We start from the raw sequence: 22687 nt of genomic DNA, 5'->3' as shown, positions 1-22687 counted from the left end.
GAATAAAGGTAAACTGAAAGAGAATATCCCCTTCCCACATTTTGGAACTATTGGATTTGTTTAAATTGATCTGGTGTGCACTTTTTGATGAAATATTTAGAAAGTGTCGATCTCAAAAGTCTACTAATAGTGGATGGAAGTTGGCCTAACGGGGGAGGGTGTATTTTCCATTTTCAGAATTGAAATTAAACGATCTTGTGCACTTTTGGTGAAATATCTGGACAGTTTCTACAAAAAAGAAAAGAAGCAAGAACATTTTCCGCATCGTGGGGATTTTTTTTTTTCGCGGGGGGGGGGGGGAGGGAATGGGGAGGGCGAGGGCAAAGTGATGAGTTTGCATAGCTCCCTCCCAATATTTTTATTCCATGATTGATGCTGTTTAATACGAGGAAACTGTGGCACTTTTAGAATCCAACTGACATTATCTCACAAACACATTTTGGTGGAATTAGGGAAATTATCAATCCACAAAGTGTACTACTACTGCATCTATGGAACGTATATGGAGGGGAACTAAGCGGGGAAATGGTTAGGGCCTAAATGAAAGGAGGATATTATATTCCCACACGAGGAAACTTTTGCATTTTTAACAGAAATGACGGATCTTTTGATGACAGAATCATTCGGAGATATGTCAATCTTATATGGGAAAGGACCAAAGGGGCAGAATGTGGAAAGGGGGTATAAATCCATTATATTTTCAGAATTGAACTGCAACAACGCCTTGCACAGTTTTGGTAACTATTGGGACAGTTTTCCATCACAAAAAGCAAGAAAATCTCCGACATCCCGAAAATCATTGGGATGGGGTAATATGATGGCAACTGCCCCGCACCCCTGCATACGAGGAAGCTTTTTGCATTACTCTAGAATAGAAAGGAAAATATCGTGAGAGGGGGTATTTTCCTTGAATACGAGGGAGATTTCGCATTTCAGAATTGACTGGTGCACACTTTGTGCGAAGATTGGGACAGTGTCGAATAAAAAAAAAAAATCCACATCTTGGAAATTACTGGGGGAGGGGGCGCAAAATGATAAGCTGCCCACTCCATCGACGCTCTCCTGAAGGGGTACCCTCCCCCTAAATGAGGGAACTTCTGCATTTTCAGATTTGAAATTCAGCAATCTAGTGAGCCCTTCAGGTAGCATATTAAAAAAAATAAATAGAAAAGTAGGAAAAGCAAAATATCCAGGGACAATGAAAATGCTTTAATACTAGTGCTGTCTGCACTTTTAAGCTAGTTCTGCATGGGAGGGGATACCCCTCCCACGCTATGGAGATTTTGCATTTTCAGAAGTGAAATTCAGCAATCTCATGCACACTTTGGGTGGGATATTTGGGCAATTTTCTATTTAAAAAAAAACAAGCAATTTGCCCTGTAAAAAGATATACGTTGGGGGTGCAGAAGCACCCCCGACTTTTAATTTTTCACAGGGGTGCTATGCCCCCCTGCTCAAAAAGTCAGGGGTGCTGCAGCACCCCCAGCACCCCCGGCTCCCAGGGGCTTTCACGAATATTCTAGACAATGTTATGGCAATGTACAATAAACATTGACAAATGTTTATTGTACATCAAAACAAATGACTGAGCTCTGCACCTGTATGTTGTCTCTACCGTCAGAATACAATGCAGGATGTAAGTGCATCTGTGTTTATAACGGACACTTTCCTTCCGGTTTCCATGGTTACAAAGATAATAACGTATCGCTAAGATTACATGAGAGCTATTCGCTACACCGAGTGTCCAAAAATATCACAAAGGTCCGAAGCTACACAGGTCGTGTTCCTCATACCACAATAGCCATGTGTGATTTTGAAAACAAAACATGTATTATAATAATATTATCAAGAATCGAAATAATATATCTTATTGTCCATTCCAAAACGAGTTAAACGTAGGTTCAAAACTGGAGTGTTAATGTCTTCATTCAACTTCGTTTGATTGCAAGTTACATTCATGAGGAATACATTTTCGAATACCAAATTATACTTATCAAACTAATAGCCATAAAAGTTTGCCTTGTTTGTATATAATCCTTATGATTTTTTTTTTTTTTTTTTTTTTGCTGGTCCATTACTCACAAAGATCATCAAATAATATTTGTAATATATACGCTTGGAAGTAGAAACAAGAAAAACAATGAATGTGAGCAGAAGAAATGAAAACCAAACCAGTGAAATCTGTATTATTTTGATATGACTTTATTCTTATGAACATAAAGCGTTTGGTGAGCTTTTATTCTTAACTTGCGATCAAAAATCCCCGACTGATTCCACTTATCGGATCTCGGGTGTTCATCCTCCGATGTAGTTCCTCAGTTGGGATCCACACGTCCCTATTTGGAATGGCGGTGTCAAGAAGAAGAAAACGGTCGCTGGGTTCATGATATGCGGCCAGTGGACTCACGTGTCCAGAACTGAAGAGTTTGTTATTCACGATAAAGTCACATTTAAAGTTGACAAGCACGCCCTGACGAGAGTCGGAGTGAGAGAGCGCCACCACCGCTCTAGAACGGAAATTGTCGACACCACAACTGTCGGCGTAGGATCTCTCAAAGTGATCGAATAGGCCATGTTGTCGAAATAGCTCTTCGAGATCACTCAAGCTGGCGCCCTCTACAACCAATTTTTCGCTGCTCACGACTCTGGTTGTCTCGTCGAAAGTGAACATGTTGGTGTCTGAAAATGGAACGTCCCTGACATCGCAAGCTACATGTTGCCGCTCATCCGGGTACTTCAGTCCAAAGTGGCGCGCACTCATATGGAGAGCGGCCGTATGCACGCCGCAGTATCCGCTCGTGCTTTGCTTGCTGAAGATTCTGACCAGTAAAGTCTGTTTGATGCTGGTCTCATTTAAAAGTCTTTGTCCCTCCGATGACTGAAGCGGAACTATCTGTTTCGATGTCGTTTCCATGTTTTAAACGTGTTCCCATACGATGCCGTCTATTGACGTAAAAACAAACCAATAAAAAAACCATGTAGTCAGATGATGTCAATACGTTCAGTTTACTAACTCACTGTTATGATACTGATGTTGATCATGGTGAGCTGAAGAAACCAAACAAACAAGTTCGACAAAATGAGTCAGTGATTTCATTTGATCTGTTTAATGCATAATGTATTTGTAATTCAACTCCAACATGTCAACACGTCAATACTGTTTTCAAATTTAGTACAGGCCTATTGCTATCGAGAGCAAGAGAGAATGATATTACAAAATTATTTTCACCATCTCAAGTAAGTAATGAAAAGGGGCACTTTCCGTGATGCTCTGTCGTTACTGAAGGCAACCCTGTAAACTCGCAAAGAATATCGTAATTCATAGGCCTACACTTTGGAAAATTTGACGCACCCTGTGAACGTATCAAAACATTTACGTTTCTCGTTTTGGCTTTCTCGTTATTGTTAGACAACGTCAGCGTCAAAGATTTGATGTCTGCTGCTTGTTAGATGATTGGCAGGCGTATTCATAGTTTAAAGACGTTCAAAATAGATACACACACCTGAACAAAATGAACGTTCCCCTAAAAGTGTCGTCTCTTTTATGTTTCATTTCTTTATTTTCAACTGATCATGCGTTTTCAAGCAAAACACCAGAGTACACCATAGGCCCTACACCCAAACCACCTCCGCCACACACTACATATTTCAGGTTCATAAGCATTGACTAAAGGAAATTATCATGATCATTACTTGACTTTTGTGATCCTCCCTCATACCATCTCAAATTCACGCGCAGTTTCGTAATATAATATATTCCAGTGAATATTATATATGCAAATTTCCGAATCTTTTCTTATCCTTGTACATTCAGTCATCTTATACCTGGAGCTCTGCAGATGGTGGTGGTCTCTCAGATTTTGAAATTAATACGTTGTTCACTTTGTTGTTTTGTTTCATTACATTTCTATCATAACATGAGAATAAACGCCATACTGAAACTGTCTAATTTTCGGCTGGTGTTTATTATTCAGAAGGCTCATTCTTCCGAAGATACACAAATTCCCTATGCTATAGATGTTCGTTACTACGAAAATGAAACAGGGTTTGTTAATCCGAATATTATTGTGGCATTATTCCAAAGGATCCTTTATCCGAAAATGAAATATGGTTCGCCAGTCTGAAGCTTTGACTGTATGAAGATGAAACAGGTCCGATCACTAACAAACCTTCTCAATAAAGAAACATTCGGACTACAGGAACTTCGGGGGGAAAGGGGGCCTCCGGGGAGTCGAACAGTAATCCTCTTTTCATTGCCTCAATATTATGTTATTTTGAATGTTTTGTTGCACTCCATGCAAGGGAAATATGCCGGCATCTTTATCAAGCCTTTTCATTCCAGCGACTTTGGACAGTGTGTAAAAACCTGTACGGTTTTCTGGGCTAATCGGCACTCAAAACACTCAAATGGTTAAATTGAATTCAGTAGTCACTTCTCCCAAGGGAGTGGGGATTTAGCTAATCTGACAGGTATATATGTAGTCCATGGGCCAAGACCCGAAAAATGGGTTATTGGTACCACCTGAGGTGGCAAAACGTTTTTGGTGTCATTTTGTTTGTCGGACATAGATAGGCTTATTAAGATATGATAGCATTTCCAAATGAGTAGCTTAGTCATAATAAATGAATTTTTAACCAATTTGGTCTCGTGTTTATATCCCTATACTTCTGAATCAAAACTAACCGCTATACAAAGAAGAGCACTGTCTTCTGTATGTCCACAGGTGTTCTGTTGTAAACGCGGTGCGTTTAGTCTTTATTCAAGGTAGCGAAAGCGTGATAGCGGTAGCGTGATAGCGCGTCATCAGTGCAGCGCGGACTCAAAGATCAACATTATCATTGATAATTATCATTGATAACATAGAGCGATGACTAAGCACTTAATGTTTTCCTAACTTGTGCTAGGCCCTACATCATTGTGTTTGTGTGATTTTTGTTTTCTCCCTGTCGGATTTTGGCACTTGATAAGTAATTCTCTTAAAAGAATGTTGAACAGGCATACGAATATTATCTATAATGCATGTGTTCCGACAGTCTGAGGGTCATCTGTTTTGTAATCAGTATTTTCAGGAATTTAAATTCACGTTAGAGGGATGCTTGGTTTATTATGTTCAGCTGCTATTTAGAATGTCTTAACATCAGTGGTGATCTCCAATAGAGGAGGATGGGCTGAAATGCACAGGGCCAAGCATATGTGAAATAAATGGAAAATAATTTAGCTGCCACTTCTATTGTGTAGTTACCTTTAATAGGCAATACAAAGGATGAATAAACTGCAAATGAGCAAACTATCGACTCTTTCTCTTCCTTACATTTAATATTTGTCTTTTTTCCCGCTCTTAAGTCTCGCCATCCTCTTCTCTCTCTCTCTGTTCTTTTCTTCTGCTTCTTCTCCTTCCATCAATGAGACAAACATGTATTACGTCTTGAGATCTCTTCTGTTGGTACTTGGAATGATCGCGATGTTAATACTTCAATAAATGTTTAAAGAAAACTCTCTTTCTCCGTGATCGCGCAATATTATAGACCCTCTGAATGCCACATTGATTCCCTCTTCTTATGTTTGTGTATTAAATCTGTGCACATTTGACATCATAGGCACAGCAAGGGTTAACTGCCGAATTGCCGAATTACCCGACCTTCGGGTATATTGATTCTTATACTTAACTATAATCACCTGCTTTGTACAAACAAATGAAATGGATCTCAAGCGAGCGTTTGCGACTGCTGCTTATGAAAAGGAAAATACATTTAGGATTTAGAAGAAAATGAGGGTATATACTTTTTATTTTGTTGCCATAACGCGACTTGCAGTTATGTATTATTTGCAAGATTGTGTTATGAAGAATTTAATGAATAAAATCAAAATGTACTGCAAAAAATGCAAACACACGTGCTGTTCGTACAATATTCAAATTAAACTTTATTCGAAATAAACGTGGACGCACGATAATCACAAATCTGAAATACTGTATCTCACACGTCAACATGCTGGATACATGGACTTCTTAATGGTGTTGATGTCGTAACCTTCGTAACTTTTACTGATTTCCTGTGATTTGTTCTTTTTCTTGAGAGATTTTCCATCCAATTAAAAGAGAAATATCTGCAGCACTATTTTCTAATTTAACACTGACACGGCAAGTCCCATTGATAACTACAACTTTTAAATGATATACGTCAGTTATGCGGATTTACATGTTAGAAGAGTATGTTATAGATACTAATCAATTTACATCCCGTAGAGGAGTTTTGAAGTTGCAATGTAGCTACACAATAAAAAGAGTTAAGGTACAATACTAGTATACATGTAGTTCAAAATGATATGTGAAATGATCTAAACAAATGAACGTTTCCCCAAAATCCTGAAAAGACGCCATAATCGTTCACGCAACCATAACTATAATTATACTTTTTTTTTCTCTCATTATTCATTCTCGTCATCAATTCTGATTCAACAACTTGAGCGTTGATTCAAGAGAAAACAATTTAAGATATTGATGTGTCATTGGGTAATATAATGATCTCTAAAGTTGACTGTTGTGGATACAAAAAGTGTGGCTTACCACGTGCTGCTAAACCGAAATGAATTACTCGAGCGAATGCAGACAGCTCCTTAAAAGATCTTATTTTATATAATATCTGGATACATAGTACGCATTCATGTCGCACATGCTATTATCTAAAAGTTAGTTGTTCCCGTAGGGCACTGTTTGATGACTACCTTTGTTATACAATACATCAGCTATCATTCTAAATCTATACATTTTGATCATGGGATCCAAGATATATCGGGGATCCGGGTGAGGTATACGTAGGCCCTATAGGTTAACCAAAGTCGCTACATTGTTCAAGGAAAGCAGTGTACCGGTAGTCTGGTCACTGGCGCCACATGGACAGACTGGAGATCATCGAAGCTTCCAGGGATGCAGGCTGGCATAAAACTGGCCAAGCGCTGTTCAAACAGTTCTTTGCATGTCAGCTTTGCGCAGTCGTTGCTCCGCTCAACTGTCTCGTACATTATTTCATGCATGCATCTACACTTTTGCTTCGCACATATAATATAAGTTACGTTCAGACGGCAATTCTTAACCGCAAGGATCTAACCTCAATGAGAAGTTCTATGGGGCGCCAAGTGTGGTATGGTTGATTTCGTTACGAAATCGACCGTGCGACATTTGGCTCCCCATAGAACTTATCCTCAAGGTAAGAGATTACCGTCAGAAACTAACTGTAGTTGACACTGACCATATGAATCATATTGATAGCTTTGCTCTCTTTGAGAATAGCGGAAAGCAAAACTCACCTGTCAACGCATGATGTGTCCTCATACACATACACACACACACACACACACACACACTCACACACACACCTATGAAGAAAAATGTTCCCACATTCTTCTCGTCGCGTGATATCAGAAACGCTTGGTCCACGGGTAGTCCAGAAAAAGATCGGTTTTATGAGCGTCTATCCAAATTTCATGAATGTCTTATTGACAATAGTTCTTCTTGAAAACCAGAACGCTTACCGGAGGTTTGATCACTGTAATTCTTAAGTCCTTGAAATATATTATGGAAACTGGATTCTAAATATTGAAAAATGTGTTTTTGTTTTTGTTTTTGAGGGACAGGTAAATAGAATAGCTCGTCACAACGTCAGGACGGGAGAAACATCCAAACAATTTGATAATCTTGTAAATTTTGGGTAAATATGGCCTGAAGGCTCCCATTATCTTGCGATCAGGAAACCACGCTTACGTCCGCTAGTAGGGTCTCGAGTGTCCATCTTCCTGTATAATATGTCCTTTGTTGATATCCAGACCTCTTTCTTCTGGATAGCAGTATCAAGCAGAAGCAAACGGTCGCTAGCTTCGTGATAGGCAGCCAGAGGACTCAAATGTCCGTAGGTGTGTGATTTGTTATCATGGATAAAGTTGCTTTCGAAGTTTATCAGGATACCCTGGCTGGAGTCGCCATGAGAGAGCGCCGCCAACGCCTTCGAACGAAAATCGTCAACGCTATTTTCGCTCGTGAGGTATATTTCGCATTGGTTAAAGATGCCGTGCTGATGAAATAGTTCTTGGATTTCCATCAGTGTTGCCCCCTGTTTGACCAAAACTTCGTCGGTCACCACTCGGGTGGTCTCCTTAAAGGTGAACATGTTGGTGTCCGTAAACGGTACGTCGCTGACGTCACAATCGCAGTGCTGCCGCTCATCCGGGTACTTCTGGCCGAAGAGGCGCGCACTCATGAGGAGGGCGGCAGTGTGTACTCCGCAGTAGCCACTCTTGAGCTGCTTGCTGAAGATCCTAAGGAGCAATGTCTGCCGGATGGATGTCCCATTGAGAAGATTCTGTCCCTCGGTTGACTGCAGAAGTATGTGCTGATCGGGCGTATGTGCCATATTTGCATCTGTTGCAGCGGGGAGGTGGTGCCTTTGCAGAATAGAATGAAGAAGAAGGTTCATGCTGCGAGACGTGTCATTTTATGATCTTTTATCGACATTATAGTGACGTCATGAGCAATTAGACGCACGCGAGCCCCTTGTCGGCGATCCTAAAAACCTTTGTACAGTAAATCTCATTCATCGTGCTATGACATCATTATCACTGTGTGATATAGGCCTAGATACATAACTTAAACTATGTTTGTTTGCCCATTTTTTGCCCCTCAAGGATGGTCTTCGGTATTGCATGTATATCATTGTTGCGGTTGATTGTTATTTCTTTGAAAAATACTAGTAAAAGACTGAATAATTACTCTTAGTTTGTGGAACTTTAAACATGATATGCCATAATGCGTACATAGGGTCGTCGTGTATCATATATATTTTTCACTGTTGCTTCGTGCATTGTTCGCAACTTACGAGGTCTCTACGAAATAAAAATCAACATGGTGTATATAGCTTTGTTAATCTCCTTTTCCACTTTCAAGGGTTATAACTTTAAAGGTGAAATGTTAAGAAATGATATATGACGTACACGCCAAGATCAGCGTATTGGGACGTTTTTGTGTTATCACATTTCTGCCCAGTCCCTGGTGTTGCTGCAATATACTCAAACATAGTCAGCAAGAGACTTTAACAAGGCCTCTTGTACTGAATAAAGTTTTGGCCAGAATTCACATATCATTGATTTTGCAAAACGTAAAATACGTCGACTACCCCCACAAACATCCAATAATGAGTCCAAGCGAACAAGTGTACGGTTCTAGGTGCGCTTATCGCTGTTAGTCCACTCGACTATCTACTCTAAAGCCACGGATATCATTCAAACTACCAGTATACTCTTATGAATTTCGTGCTTATGCGTCTTCAAACACGTAACTCAAAGCGTTGTAGAATAACTTCCTGATTGGTAATTTGATTATGACCATGATCATTCTTAGGAATAATGTCAAGATGAACATTATTTTTACAATATCATCATTATCATTGTGAAGGTTTTGAATTTGTTGTGACATTTCAGACTGTATTCAATGATGTGTGTTGAATAGTATAATATAGTGTCTGTAAGGATTCGTAGGGTCTCACACACAAATTCCCTTACCTTGATATTCGCTGATCCGAAAATGATACAGGGTTGATTAATTCAAACATTTTGGCCTGACTCCGAAGGTTAGTTATTTCGAAAGCTCGTTACTTGAAAATGAAATAAAATCGTTATTCCGAAAGTTTGTTAATCCGAAAATGGAAGCAAAAAGTGCCCACAAATACGAACCTTCGGAATTACGAACCTTATTTCTTATTCGGAAAAAAAAACCTTCTGCATTGTTCGGAATAACGAACCTTCGGAGTAATGAACCTCATTTCATGTTCGTATTAATGAACCTTCGGACTAACGAACCTTCGGAATAACGAACTGTATCCCACATCACATTTCTCTGCCCTCCTCTTACCCTTTTGATGTCCTACTCTAAATTTCTACAAGAGAAGGCATCATCGGCTTCCACGTTTATTCGACTCGTCGCATCGATCCTTTCTGTTTGTTTTTTGGTTTTTATGCCTCCGCCACGAAGTGGTGCCGGTGGCATTATTTTCACATATTACGATGGTGATAATGGCAGTTTGTCGCAACAAACAATCGCAACACAATAATGTTCATCATTTCTTCACCCTCAACGTTGCAGACTCAGAGTAGCAGGATAACTCAGGGGCGGATCCAGCAATTCCATAAAGGGTAGGCGCCTTCACAAAATTAAAGGGGGCTTATGTCCGCCCCCCCCAATTTTTTTTTCTTTTGTTTTAACACATGTTACTGCTATAAACCCACAGCCGAATTAGCATTGACGAGTCCTGATTAGACGTGTAGTTCAGCGTCGGCATGTATGCCGACTTGGAGATATCATATACCTACAGGACGCCATATGTCATATCCATTATCAAAAATGAGAAAAATAAATATGTGTGTCACACACAAACACACTGCTATAGCTTCTGACCACCCGAGCATTGAGAATTAAGGGTTTCTGGGACGAACACTGCACTAGGGCTTTCTATAGCTCAGTCGGTAGAGCACCGGTCTAGCAATCCGGAGGTCTCGGGTTCGAATCCCGATGGAATCCCATTTTCTTTGCTCACTTTTCCACTAATAATTTATATTCTTTCTGGTCAGTTTATTCTGTCTTTATTTGTTACAAACTCAAAAAGCTGCATCACTTCGGTGATCCCTCGCATTTATCCCCAAGTTGAATTATCCTTCGGGTTTATGCCAGGTTCAAGTGTGTGCGTGTGTGTCACACACAAACACACTGCTATAGCTTCTGACCACCCGAGCATTGAGAATTAAGGGTTTCTGGGACGAACACTGCACTAGGGCTTTCTATAGCTCAGTCGGTAGAGCACCGGTCTAGCAATCCGGAGGTCTCGGGTTCGAATCCCGATGGAATCCCATTTTCTTTGCTCAGATACAGCACTTGTTCGGCTGTCACTATTAAAATCATTTTTGTACTGGGAAAGGAGCTATAACGAACTGATATCTTATAGGTTGGCCTGCAATCCGATCATGGCTATAGCCATTACAAAATATGATAGGCACGTATGTCATACTCACAACTTTTTTTTTTGCCGGTAAAGCTTCTCGTGTACGAAGTAGTCGGCCGAGACCGGATAAATGGCTGGGGAAACAGACGTGCCTCGTGAATTCTGCACCGTAACCCCGAGTATTTGTACAAAGCGCCTATATACTAAGAGGCCAAAGTCCAAAAGGAAAAAAAAAATGCAGGGCATATACATCCAAAATCATGACGCAGCTCCTTTCCAGTCAGAATCATAAATGATATACAGCTGTCACTTTATATGCTGCACTTTGGTTTTTAAAGCCAATTGTCAATAGTGACAATGGGGTGATACTATTGTCTAGCAAATACGAAGGGCACGTTAAGTTCATAATATGCAAACATTACTGACTTTCTGTGGACCGGTGTGACGTACTTCAATGAAGATTAGTGTGAGGAGGGTGATTCGGCGTGATTTGTTTTGGTATTTTCTATTTTCAAATTCCACATGTTCAACTATTTTCACTGCACATTGTATGTTCAAGCAAAGTAAACATTGAAGTGTCATTTTTTTTTTTTTTGGGGGGGGGGGGGGGCAAAAATGTGAAAGTTTGGATTTCTCATGTTCAATCACCACCGTGTCTTCACGACACAGTAAGTTCATCGTCATGCAAGTAACATGATGTAAGGAGGTCATGAACTTGCGAGTCTCCCGCGCTTTTTAAAGGACAAGTTTACCTTCTTTTACATAAAGATTGGAAGAATACAGTAATATCCGTAGAATACATCAGCGAACGTTTGAGGAAGATGGGACAATCGGTTTAAAAGTTATGATTTTTTAAAGTTTCAATGCCGCCATCGCTGGATGAGAAGACTGCTACAACTTGTGATGTCATCGGAGTTGAACGATGTGGAGAAAATATAACAAAATTCAACATAATTATTTTCACTTTTCTCACCTACTAGAAGAGCACTTGACTTGCCTCTATAAAAGGCAGGGGAAAAATCACCTTTAACGCATATCACTATAACGAATGAAATTTCGTGGAATTCTCTTTATATATTCTTTATAATCGTTCTATTTATACGCATGTGACATCATACACTGTATGAGTCTTCTCATCCAGAGTGAATGCGAAAGGCTGTAAACATTATAACTTTTGAATGGATTGTCTGCATTTCCTCAAATTTTCACTGACATGTTCTGCTGATATTGCTGCATTCACTCAATCCAAATGTATATGAGCGTGAACATTGCTTGTCTAACTCGACAAACATTACATTCCCTTTCTATGAGCGTATTCCAGATTGATACAGAGGAAATCTATATTCTTTGCCTGAAAACAGCTGAAACCTTAAAATGTACTTTTAATACACAAACACCATTTAGAGAGAAGTTTTAGAGACAGTATAATATGCCTCACCCCCCCCCCCCCCCGCATCTTATTTACCTGGATTGGGCGAATATGAATATGACGGATATTTCTCTACTGAAGTTAAACCCGTTCCATACCGAATCCTGAGATGCCCATAGACTTAATTCGCAGGTCACCAGGTTCCCGTACGGAACGGGTTAGTGTTCCTACTCTTTAGTGGCCCGTTGCATAAAACTTACCGTTGAATTTCAATGGTAACTATACCGTCAAAATTAGGCGTCACAGCCAATCAGCATCAAGGATTATAAGCTTTACCGCTAATTTGAAGACTTACCGCTAGAAAGGAGCGGTAAGTCCAGCGGTAAGGGTTTTATGCAACAGGGCACAGATTTTGATTATGATTTCCCTCTTCAGGAGAGCTAATGTTTAATACTATGTGTCTCATATAATGAATCATTATTTTTTGTGTTTCCTTGTTGTTGTTGTTGAATTTTAGCTAAAGTCAAACAACTAACTTCACAGAGGTTTTCCATTTTTAGTCACTACCCCTGTGAGTCGGTCACTCTTTGCACACGGCAGGTATGCGTTTAATACGTATCAGTAAGAGATTAACCTCGAACCGAGGCACTGGTCGAGGCGTATCAACACCAGGTTCCAGGTTTGACCGGATGTATAGGACCACTGTGGCATGAAACAGTAGATTAGTTGGGCTTGTACATTATGGGTCAGGAGTTGACCGGATGTAGCACAATGTGGCCTATACTAGTATATAGTTGACTTGGCTTCGGACGTACAACGGGAAATACGAGGCTCGAACCGCGTCCGGTGCGTTCTTCCATATTCCCAACCCTGTGTCCCTGTGGGTAGCTGATGATAAAGGGGCTATGGTAAATGACAGCACTCGCTGGAAGATGAGGGCATTCACAAATCAGAGGCTATTCAGGGTAAAGGAGTATTTTACAGATCACAACGTGTCTTTCACAGTTCTTGAATTTGCTTCCATGAAGGTTCCTGCTTAATCCCCCTTTAAAGAAGAAATTCATTCCAAAATTCATTCCAAAATTTCATCAATTTCATGAGAAAGAGAAAAAAACCTTTAGAACAGTGCAAAATAATGACAGTCGGATAAGAAAAAGCACCTTTATAACGTACTGAAATATTACAATTTTTCGGCAAACACTTCTTGACTAGTCGTCGTATGAATATTGAAATTAGCAAGTTGCTGATGTCATGCTTTCACAATTTCTTCTTCATATTATCATACACAGAATTAGTGACAGAAATCTCATACTTTACCTGCTTAGATATAAAGCTTGCCTTTAAAACACCCAAAATAAAAAGAGAACAAATGTTTACTCTGATATATTTTAGCATGGGAATATGCTTTCAACTCGCTCATCAATATTCATAAGGACTGGTCAAGAAATGTTTTCGAAGAAAATGTGAAATTTTAAAATGTCATGTCTTATTTCTTATCTGATTTTTTAATTTTTTGTTCTCTTTCCTTTGAGTTTATTTATTTTTGGGGTGGATTAATTTCCACTATAAAGGAAACAGAAAAAAAATGTGTACGTGCCAATCAAGATAAAGGCATAGTTTATCATTTGCAAATGAAATAACTGCTCCCAAAGGTAATCAGGACCTTTAAAAGAAGATGAAAATGCAGGAAAAGTCTTGCTTGATAGATGTTGCTACGATTGATCTCAGACTTTCATCAGTGTGTGTGCGCGCATGCGATTGACGTATCTTCAAATCTTCGCCGTCAGTGGTCACTACTCGCATAAGTTTATAAATGCATGTAAGCTTCTACCGTTTCAAAGCGGGTTGATTTTATGATTTACTTTAATTCTCTCTCTCTCCCTCTCTCTTTCTGCGTCTGTCTCCATCTCTCTGTCAAATAAACAACAAATAAACAGAAAGAAAATCAAGTACAATGCATATCCAAAAATAAGAACCTTGGATTAAATGAAAAAAAAAAGTTTAATATCAAAAGTACCTCACGTCGTTGGCCGCTGGGGCTATAAAACTTCTTTACAAACCTAAATAACATATCATCATCAACCACAACGACAACAAAGATATGGAGGCCTACATGAGGAGATTTGGAAATGTACACTAGCCCTCTACTTCTTCCCTTTTATGTGCAAATCATCCAACACCGTTAAACGTGATTGCGTAATCATAATTTCATTACAAGATACGATGAAAGATATAATGACAGTTGAATAATTATCAAAACCCGCATAAATTTTGACGATGTAATAATGATTACAATGATACCAATGACAATACATCCTGATAAAAATTTACAATGGTAACAACTATAAAAATATATCTAAAGATAATGATCAAAGTCGTTTTATAACAATATAAGATAAAAGGCAGAAGAAATCATTATGGTGCATTTCTTTATATGTGACCGTGCACCTCAAAACGAACATAAAGTCGCACACACTGATTTTGCGTGAGGACTGAAAATAAGTGAAATGGGTCAACCTAGCCGAACTTGACTTTTTCATATTTTCTGAAAAAACGGGTCTTCTTTTACATTATGCTAAAATTTGGTATCATAAAACTGGAAAGTGTGTTTTTTAGCAGTTTATCTCGAACATTTTTGGTAGAATAGTGTGATTAGATGTGTCTTTAGAATCCCTTTTTCATTTCTGATAAACCTTGTCCACACTCTTCACTTTCAACTCTAATAACTTTTGAAAGGATAGGGCTACTGCTTTGAAAGTTTGCATTAATTATGGACAGAATAGGTTAATGAAGTATGCCTAATTTCAGTTTAATCTGATAATCCCTTCATTGTTGTTACTCTGCACTTCCTGTTTTTTACCCATTCATCGCACAGCCAGCACGGTTTGCTAAAGATTAAGCGCTTAAATAGACACTGTACTTCAAAGCCTCTTTTCTCAGTTCACACTTTTCCTGAGTTTGTGCTTTCTTTCCAATATTTAGATAGGTTAGGAGAGTCCATTTGATTTGAGTTATACCTCATTTTAAAGCTTAAAGTCTGTTCTTTCAGAATATGGTCTTAACTAAAAATTCATGTCTGGCGACTATTTGTTTGTTTTGAGGTGCAGGGTCACATATATTTTACCTTTTTGTAAAACAATAATTTTCTCCTTTTAATAATGACTAAACCCCAATATAGACAGTACCCTTGGAGGCTATAAAAAGAAAATAACCATGTAACTTCCGATGTACATATAGAGCAAAATGCTATCATGATAATATCTCAGCTTCTCTTTTTGAGCCTCTTCAATACATCTCCATTGTTAGATGAATCGTAGAGGGATCATTCAGATTGCACTTAAATGGATAAATTGCCTTCTTAATGAAAACACATTGCACATCATTCGAAACCTCCTGCACAACATGCACACGCTTTATAAGACCACAAAACCTTCACCACGACACGTACCATATAACAAAAAAAAAATGCGTTTTCATACTTTTCACAGCTGCTTTTCCCTGTAGTTTGATAAGGGAGTTAACGTACATAACGATAATGATCACATGGATGTAATTTACTTCTTACAGATCAGCTTTGAGGAAATACACTAATTTGATCAAGCTGTTCGTTTGTGACTTGCTGTTGTCTTTTGTAACAGAGGACAAAATTCTACTTTTGTGTTAGCATTGGAACGCATCATGAGACTTTCCCAAGCACCCTTCTGAACTTATTTTCAAACGACTCAGTTGGGTGAATATCTTTATACTTAAATCTAATCTGAACCCTGCAAGCACACAATATCACAAGAATCATACATAATACAATTCGTTGAATAGCTCCAGGGTGAAAATGCGTGTTTTGTGTTTATTAGTTGTTTATTTTCAATTCTTTTGTTTGTACCTGCTTCATGCATGGTGTTTGATTTGGGGAGGGGGGAGGGAGAGGAGCGAGTGTGCAGAAAATGATACCGACTCATAGATTTTTATGCCAACATGCATACGGAAACTGTATCACGACAATGAGTTTATGGTGAAATAGTTAAAATTGTATACCAAAACCCATTACAAAAATCGACTAACCCATCAATTTTGGATCGATATTGATGAAGCAGATCAGATGGAATTCAGCGAGGTTGTGATATAACAGGGGTGATGTTCGTTTATCCGAAGGCTCGTTATACCAAATGTTCGTTTTTCCGATGAATTCGATATGTACCTACATGTTCGGTAATCTTACCATGAAATAAGGTTCGTTAATCCGAACATTAAGTTTGTGGTGCTCTTCCGATGGTTCGTTATTGCAAAAATGAAACACTCGAATTGAGACTATCAATCCTTTTGATTAACGAACTTCATTTTTTTTTTCGGATTAACGAACCTTCAGAATGACGAACCTTTGGTATAATAAACCTTCGGAATAACGTACCTTCGGAATAACGAACTGTGACTATGCAATATATAATATATAATATGTTTCCAAGATACGAAAATGTACATAAATTTTATCTCTCATGCTGGACCCGACATGAAATTCGCAATTACAAATCCTCTTTTGAGTGCAGACACGTTATCCTTTGTATTCATCTTTTCGAACAAATCTCTCGTTGGGACCCACAATTCTCTTTTATGAACGGACGTGTCGAGAAGAAGAAAGCAGTCGCTTGCTTCATGGTACGCTGCCAGTGGACTTAAATGCCCAAGGATGATGAACTTGCCGTCCAAATTTAACTCCATTTCGAAATTAACAACCACGCCGTGACTTGAGTCTGCGTGAGAGAGCGCCGCCATCGCTCGAGAACGAAACTCGTCAACACTGCTCTCGCTGGTGTGACACCTTTCGCAGCCCACGCCGAATGCCTGGAAGAGTTCCTGGATCTCCTTCAAAGTGGTCCCCTCTCTAAGGAGATTCTCATTCTGCATTACTCGGTTCGTCTCGGGGAACTCGAACATGTTGGTGTCCAAGAAAGGCACATCGCTGACGTCACAATCGCTGTGCTGAAGGGTGTCTGGATATTTCTTGCCGAAGTGGCGCGCGCTCATGAGGAGGGCGGCAGAATGGAGACCACAATATCCGTTGACGAACTGCTTGCTGAAAATGCGGATGAGCAGTGTCTGCCGTACGGCGGTCCCAAGTAGGAGACGCTGCCCCTCTGGAGATTGTAGTACTACGGCGTTTTGCGAAATATCAGCCATATTTCATCGGTGGTCCCTGATGCCGTTTGCAGGCTGAGTCGATTCTAATGGACATAAAATTGTTAATCAAATACAGCCAGCATGTCACGATGATCGTTTTCAAGTGAAGTCAATATGTCATCACCATTATCATCAACAGTAACATAACTATTGCTACGTCAAGTAAAATTATGATGAAAAATAGTGTCAACGTTATTATCGTTATTGTCATTAATCTCATTATCATAACTGAACACCCATCAAACGCGGTCACTATGATAGGCGTGTAATTATGTGTTGGTCTGCGCATTCTTCAAGCCTACCTGCCAGCGACTTGATAAAGCAGATCAGCTGATAGTGGAACATTTTGTTATATTAAATGGGTTAGTCAAATACCGGTTAGTGATTGGCGAAACACAGTCACGTGATGGAGGCACATTCGTTATGTTCGCCCATGGGCGAACATTCTTTGTAATGTTCTCCCATGGGAAAACATTTTCACGTAACAAAATGACAGAAGGCCTAGGACCGCGCGCACAGTGAATTTGGCTCTGCGCGAGCGAGCGATCGAGTGTGTCGTGCTGGTGGTTGACGTTGACGTATATCTGACTAACCCATATTATACAACAGATGATGACTTTTGTTGTCGGGAACATGTACCAAACGTTCCACCCTCAGGGTTTAAAATGCTATTTCGGGAGGCTATAAGTCCCTCGACTTCGTCTCGGGACTTATAACCTCCCTCAATAGCATTTCAAACCCTTCGGGTGGAACATTCGTTATGTTCCCTCCCCCGCCAGTCATCATCTATAATAATGTTCACCTATGGGAGGACTAGGAGATATTAAGACTGATGTCCATTTTAGTCCAATTTACCTTCTGACCCTGCTCGAGAGAACACAGTGTCCCACAGTGTGTTCACAATGTGTTCACATTATTATAGTCGACTATGTTAAAACGCTTGAATTTAACATTGTGGAGATGATTTCACACTGTAGTGTGGTTTCTCACAGACAGTCAACATAACAGGTTCTGTTTCACATAGCACTTTGAATGTGTTCACAACGTTGAAACGTTCGAATTTAACAGTGTGAACAGATTTCACACTGTGTTTACAATGCGTTCACATTGTGTTTCACATTGTATTTCACACTTTGGAACTGTGGCTTTGGAGTGCCTAAATACAAGCGTCTACTCCATGCTTTAGTAAGATTTAGTAAGAAAATATTTTAAACTATCCATATCGAAAAAGTTAGTGACTTTTTCTTTTCCGGAATACACAGAGTGTTTATTCTAGGGCCCAAATTCACGAAGGCAATGCAATCTTTGTCCATTAAACCATGGACAAAGACCGTAGTTTTGTATAGTTTTGTATTGGACGCCAAGTGTCGCATGGCCTATTTCATAACGAAATGACTGATTTCGTAACGAAATAGGCCACGCGACACTTGGCGCCCCATACAAAACTATATGGTCTTTGTCCTTGATTTATTATGGACAAAGATTGTTCCACCTTCGTGAATTCGGTCTAAGAGTTGCAGGTGGTATTTCGCAGATGTTGTGTGCTATAGACCTAAGTTGTAAGCTTTCCTCCTTCAACAGCATTTCAATCAATCTATTCTGCATGTGTCATTCCTGTCTCGTTTCATTTTTTATGTCGTTTTTGCTTTTCTGCCTTTTTTCTGCGCCTTGGGCCTTAAAGATGATATAAAGTTTTGGTACCTCAAAAGTTTCCCTGAATTTCCTTGTCTTAGTTTGTGTTTCAGGTTAAAGTACCTTTCAGCTACACTGAATTGACGGCCAGCGCATGCGCACACAGACATATTATCCGTTCATGGATTTGAAATTTGTGCGCATGTGATGTGTGCGCATGTGCTGGCCGTAGTATTCAGTGTATGTAGCACTCCCAAGGTCCTCTCGACCGAGTCACATTCAGTCATCAATTCGAACAGAAAGGGACTATTGGCATAACCAAACGTTCCCGAAGCCTGTTTTCAATACTTCAACTTAATTGGTAAGTCTTCAAATTGAAGAAATTTTTGGATTTTAAGTTGATATTTACCCGCGATACTAAATCTGTCATGATCCTGAATGCTACAATGCGAAGTCCCATTCGCTATATGCGTATGGGGCTGCTGGTCGCAGTTAATTGCATGATTACTAAGACATGAGAGCACTTTGGGGCGAGTAAGTCTCACAGTGTTAGTTATATGAAAGGTACTTTAACCTGAAACACAAACTAAGACAAGGAAATTCAGGGAAACTTTTGAGGTACCAAAACTTTATATTATCTTTAACCGGCTCACACAGACTTTCCCGATTTGTGTTCCCGAGTCCCGCACGAGCTCCAAGACCTCAAGATCGTGTGGGTTTGCTAAAACAACAACGACAAAACCATTACATTTTGTCAGTCCGAAATATCGGAACAGTCTTGGGCCGAATATAAATGACAGTTCTTTTTCTTCATTTTAAAACACAGTCTGAACAACGGTTACAGTTTGTTATTCCGAAGTTCGTGACTCCGATAATGAAGTAAGTGTTCTTAAGGACTTTATTTTATTTTTGGATTTCGGTACCTCGGAATAGCGAACCTCTGGAACACCGCACAAAGGTTCGGGTTAGTGAACCCCAACTATTTCATTTTAGGATCAACGTACCTTCGGAATAACGAAGAACACTCCGTGAAAAAACAACAACAAACGAACAAACAAACAAAACACACACACACATCACTGAACAAACAATAGTTTCCACTTAAATAGGGTAGTGTTAATCAAAGCATATTATAATACCCGATTAAAGCCCCTTTTATTGCGTCACAAACTCACAATCATCCCGAATCGTCTCTCCATGATCATCCGTGCTACTGTACCTCCGACATGAATAGGCCTATTAAAGAGTAAGCAGTTTACGGATGGAGGCACTCCCTATTCTTTCTTGAAGGCACCGTGTGCATCTATGTAGCCTCCGAATATCATATATCATAATCTTGGATCCGAGAAGTTTGTACTAACACAGGTTTTATCCAGGTTTGAAATTCCATGTACTGTATACAAATAATCCTAGTGCAAATTACCATGTGACGAACATAGATGAAGGCTAATATGCACACTATCATTTCGCAGATAGCAGACGTACCTAGTGAGCGGAAGAGGTCGAAGGGCACTTGCGAAAGAAAAAAAGAAGAAAAAAAAAAGGATCCACTTCGAAACTCATCTCCTCCTGAAAGAGATTCCGATGGAGGCCTAGACCAGTACGTGTAGGGTAACAACTCCTCAGCCATCAGAGCCCACACTCGAGGGAGACAAACATATTGAAAGGCAGCCCTCAAATTCATTAGCTCTGTCCGAAGCCTAAGAAGGCGCCAGACTTGTACATTTGTGAGGAGAGCAGGAACAGTTGTGTTGCGGAACGGTGTAGGTCCATTGAACTGCTGTACAATAATAAAATCACCAGTCAGTATTTCGCGGATATCCTACAGTAGTAGACGATGTATGTACACCTCCATGTAAGGACCGTGAACTCATCCAGGGGTCTCAATGCTCTTCCTTGAGAATTGAGATCCGATCAAAGTAGCTCCGTATGAGTTTCCGGTGTTGTCCGCGTTGCTACCAAGGAGGTTCGAGAAATGGAGTCACAACAGTCTTGTTCGCTTTGATCTCATGCTCGAAACCGCCACTCAAAAAATATTTGAAGTATGTGTCAAACTGGAGCTGTCTCACAGATAGGAAGTCAATTGATTCAATTGGCATTGCATCATGACTCGTCACTCTCAATGGAAGATATGTCTTTATGATGGTAATTACTTTTCGCTATCCCTATTACAAACGATAGGCGGTAGACAATGGTAAAGGCAAGGGGGTGCGCGAATAGAAATTGCTCAAATATTGCTGAAATAGATATCAAAATTACTCGACTGTACATGTCTGTACGCTAATCTGACATATTAATTGATAAAGAACTATATTTGAAGATGACACCATATCAGATTCATTTGGCGGAAATAAAGAGAAAAGTGATAAAACCGGCCGTCCATGAGGGTAAAATTTCAAACACTTTCACAAAATACAACTCAGATTTACACTTTTGCACATATTTTTGAACGGAATTGACTTTTGTTTTGTATGCTTTATCATTAGGTGAAATTTCATTGCATTTGATATATAAACGAGCAGCAAGTTATACCCGATATTATGTTAGCGTTAAAAATGAATCTTCAGATTGCTCAGAAAGATGGCAGCTCAAGCATCGAACATCAAAGGCACAAATGCACCTGTGGAATTATTTTGTCCGTCCATAGGAAACTGACAGCTGATTGAATGATTATAGTCAGTTGTAACTCCATCTCTCGAACCTCCTTGTTGCCGCCTTGTCTGTCCGTGTACACACCGTATTCTTTATAGTTCGAATCGTATAATCCACTGAAAGGATATCGCGATGTTCCACGCCGAATCACCCAGGATTAAGATCCGGGATAATCCGTCATGGTATCCTGGCGTGAAATGTAAAGGTAATGGGGCTTTAATGTAAAGGGACTCCTACTTATAAAGTGAAAAATTTTCCGGAGGTATTGCAACGATATTGCCGAGTCTGCACATTGCAGTGTACGCCTCGTGGACAAATTGAGTCATAACATAATAGTCTATATCGATCAGACAAGTGGCGAAACTCTATTCTTCTGTAGTCAATTGTGACGTACCGAACTATAGGCCCGACTTGCCATAGAAATTTTCCAGCCTCCAGATTTCCAAGATTGAATGGGAGTTCCAGACGCCGGAAAAGTACTCCAAGTATTCTCTATTATGCTAGTGTGGACGCACGGTCGGTTTTAATGTAGGCATGTTCTCTGAACGATTGTGCAAGGAACTTTGTGGGTGCCACATAATTATGAACCTAAGCTGTTCAGTGGCCTTCTTGGTGATTTTTTAAATATTGTGTTGAACATTAAAGTCACTATACATGGACAGAGTCAGTCGTAGAGACCTGGGGTACGTCTCATGAAGTAAAATAAAAGTCTTTACGCTCATAATGTACTCTGTAGATATTTTTCAAATCCAATTCATGAACTCCCATAAGTGTGTCTTATGAGTGAAAAGTCTCTCATAAGACATTCATGAAACGGACCCCAGACGTTTTTTTTTTTTTTTTTCACATTTTTCCAAGGAGGAGAAGAAAGGAAAAGAG

General features: G+C 39.6%; 2 protein-coding genes across 2 annotated transcripts; both read right to left on the bottom strand.

Annotated features, from left to right (window-relative positions):
* Positions 1 to 2242: 2242 nt before the first annotated feature.
* LOC139732705 (uncharacterized) lies at positions 2243 to 2914 on the bottom strand. Its single transcript, XM_071643558.1, has one exon. The coding sequence runs from the start codon at positions 2912 to 2914 to the stop codon at positions 2243 to 2245; it is 672 nt and encodes a 223-aa protein (XP_071499659.1).
* A 13926-nt stretch (positions 2915 to 16840) lies between these two features.
* On the bottom strand, positions 16841 to 17524 carry LOC139732704 (uncharacterized). Its single transcript, XM_071643556.1, has one exon. It carries the CDS (start codon positions 17522 to 17524, stop codon positions 16841 to 16843), a length of 684 nt encoding a protein of 227 aa, XP_071499657.1.
* Positions 17525 to 22687: the final 5163 nt, after the last annotated feature.

The sequence above is a fragment of the Diadema antillarum genome, unplaced genomic scaffold, assembly GCF_040938485.1.
Source record: "Diadema antillarum isolate AM-2024a unplaced genomic scaffold, OU_Dant_1.0 seq00000443_RagTag, whole genome shotgun sequence".
NCBI classification, from domain to species: domain Eukaryota; kingdom Metazoa; phylum Echinodermata; class Echinoidea; order Diadematoida; family Diadematidae; genus Diadema; species Diadema antillarum.
The sequence above is the reverse complement of the archived record's forward strand: the minus strand, read 5'-3'. Positions and strand labels throughout refer to the sequence as shown.

Coding starts and splice junctions, on each gene's coding strand:
- LOC139732705 (XM_071643558.1), bottom strand. CDS start 2,914: ATGGAAACGACATCGAAACAGATAGTTCCGCTTCAGTCATCGGAGGGA.
- LOC139732704 (XM_071643556.1), bottom strand. CDS start 17,524: ATGGCTGATATTTCGCAAAACGCCGTAGTACTACAATCTCCAGAGGGG.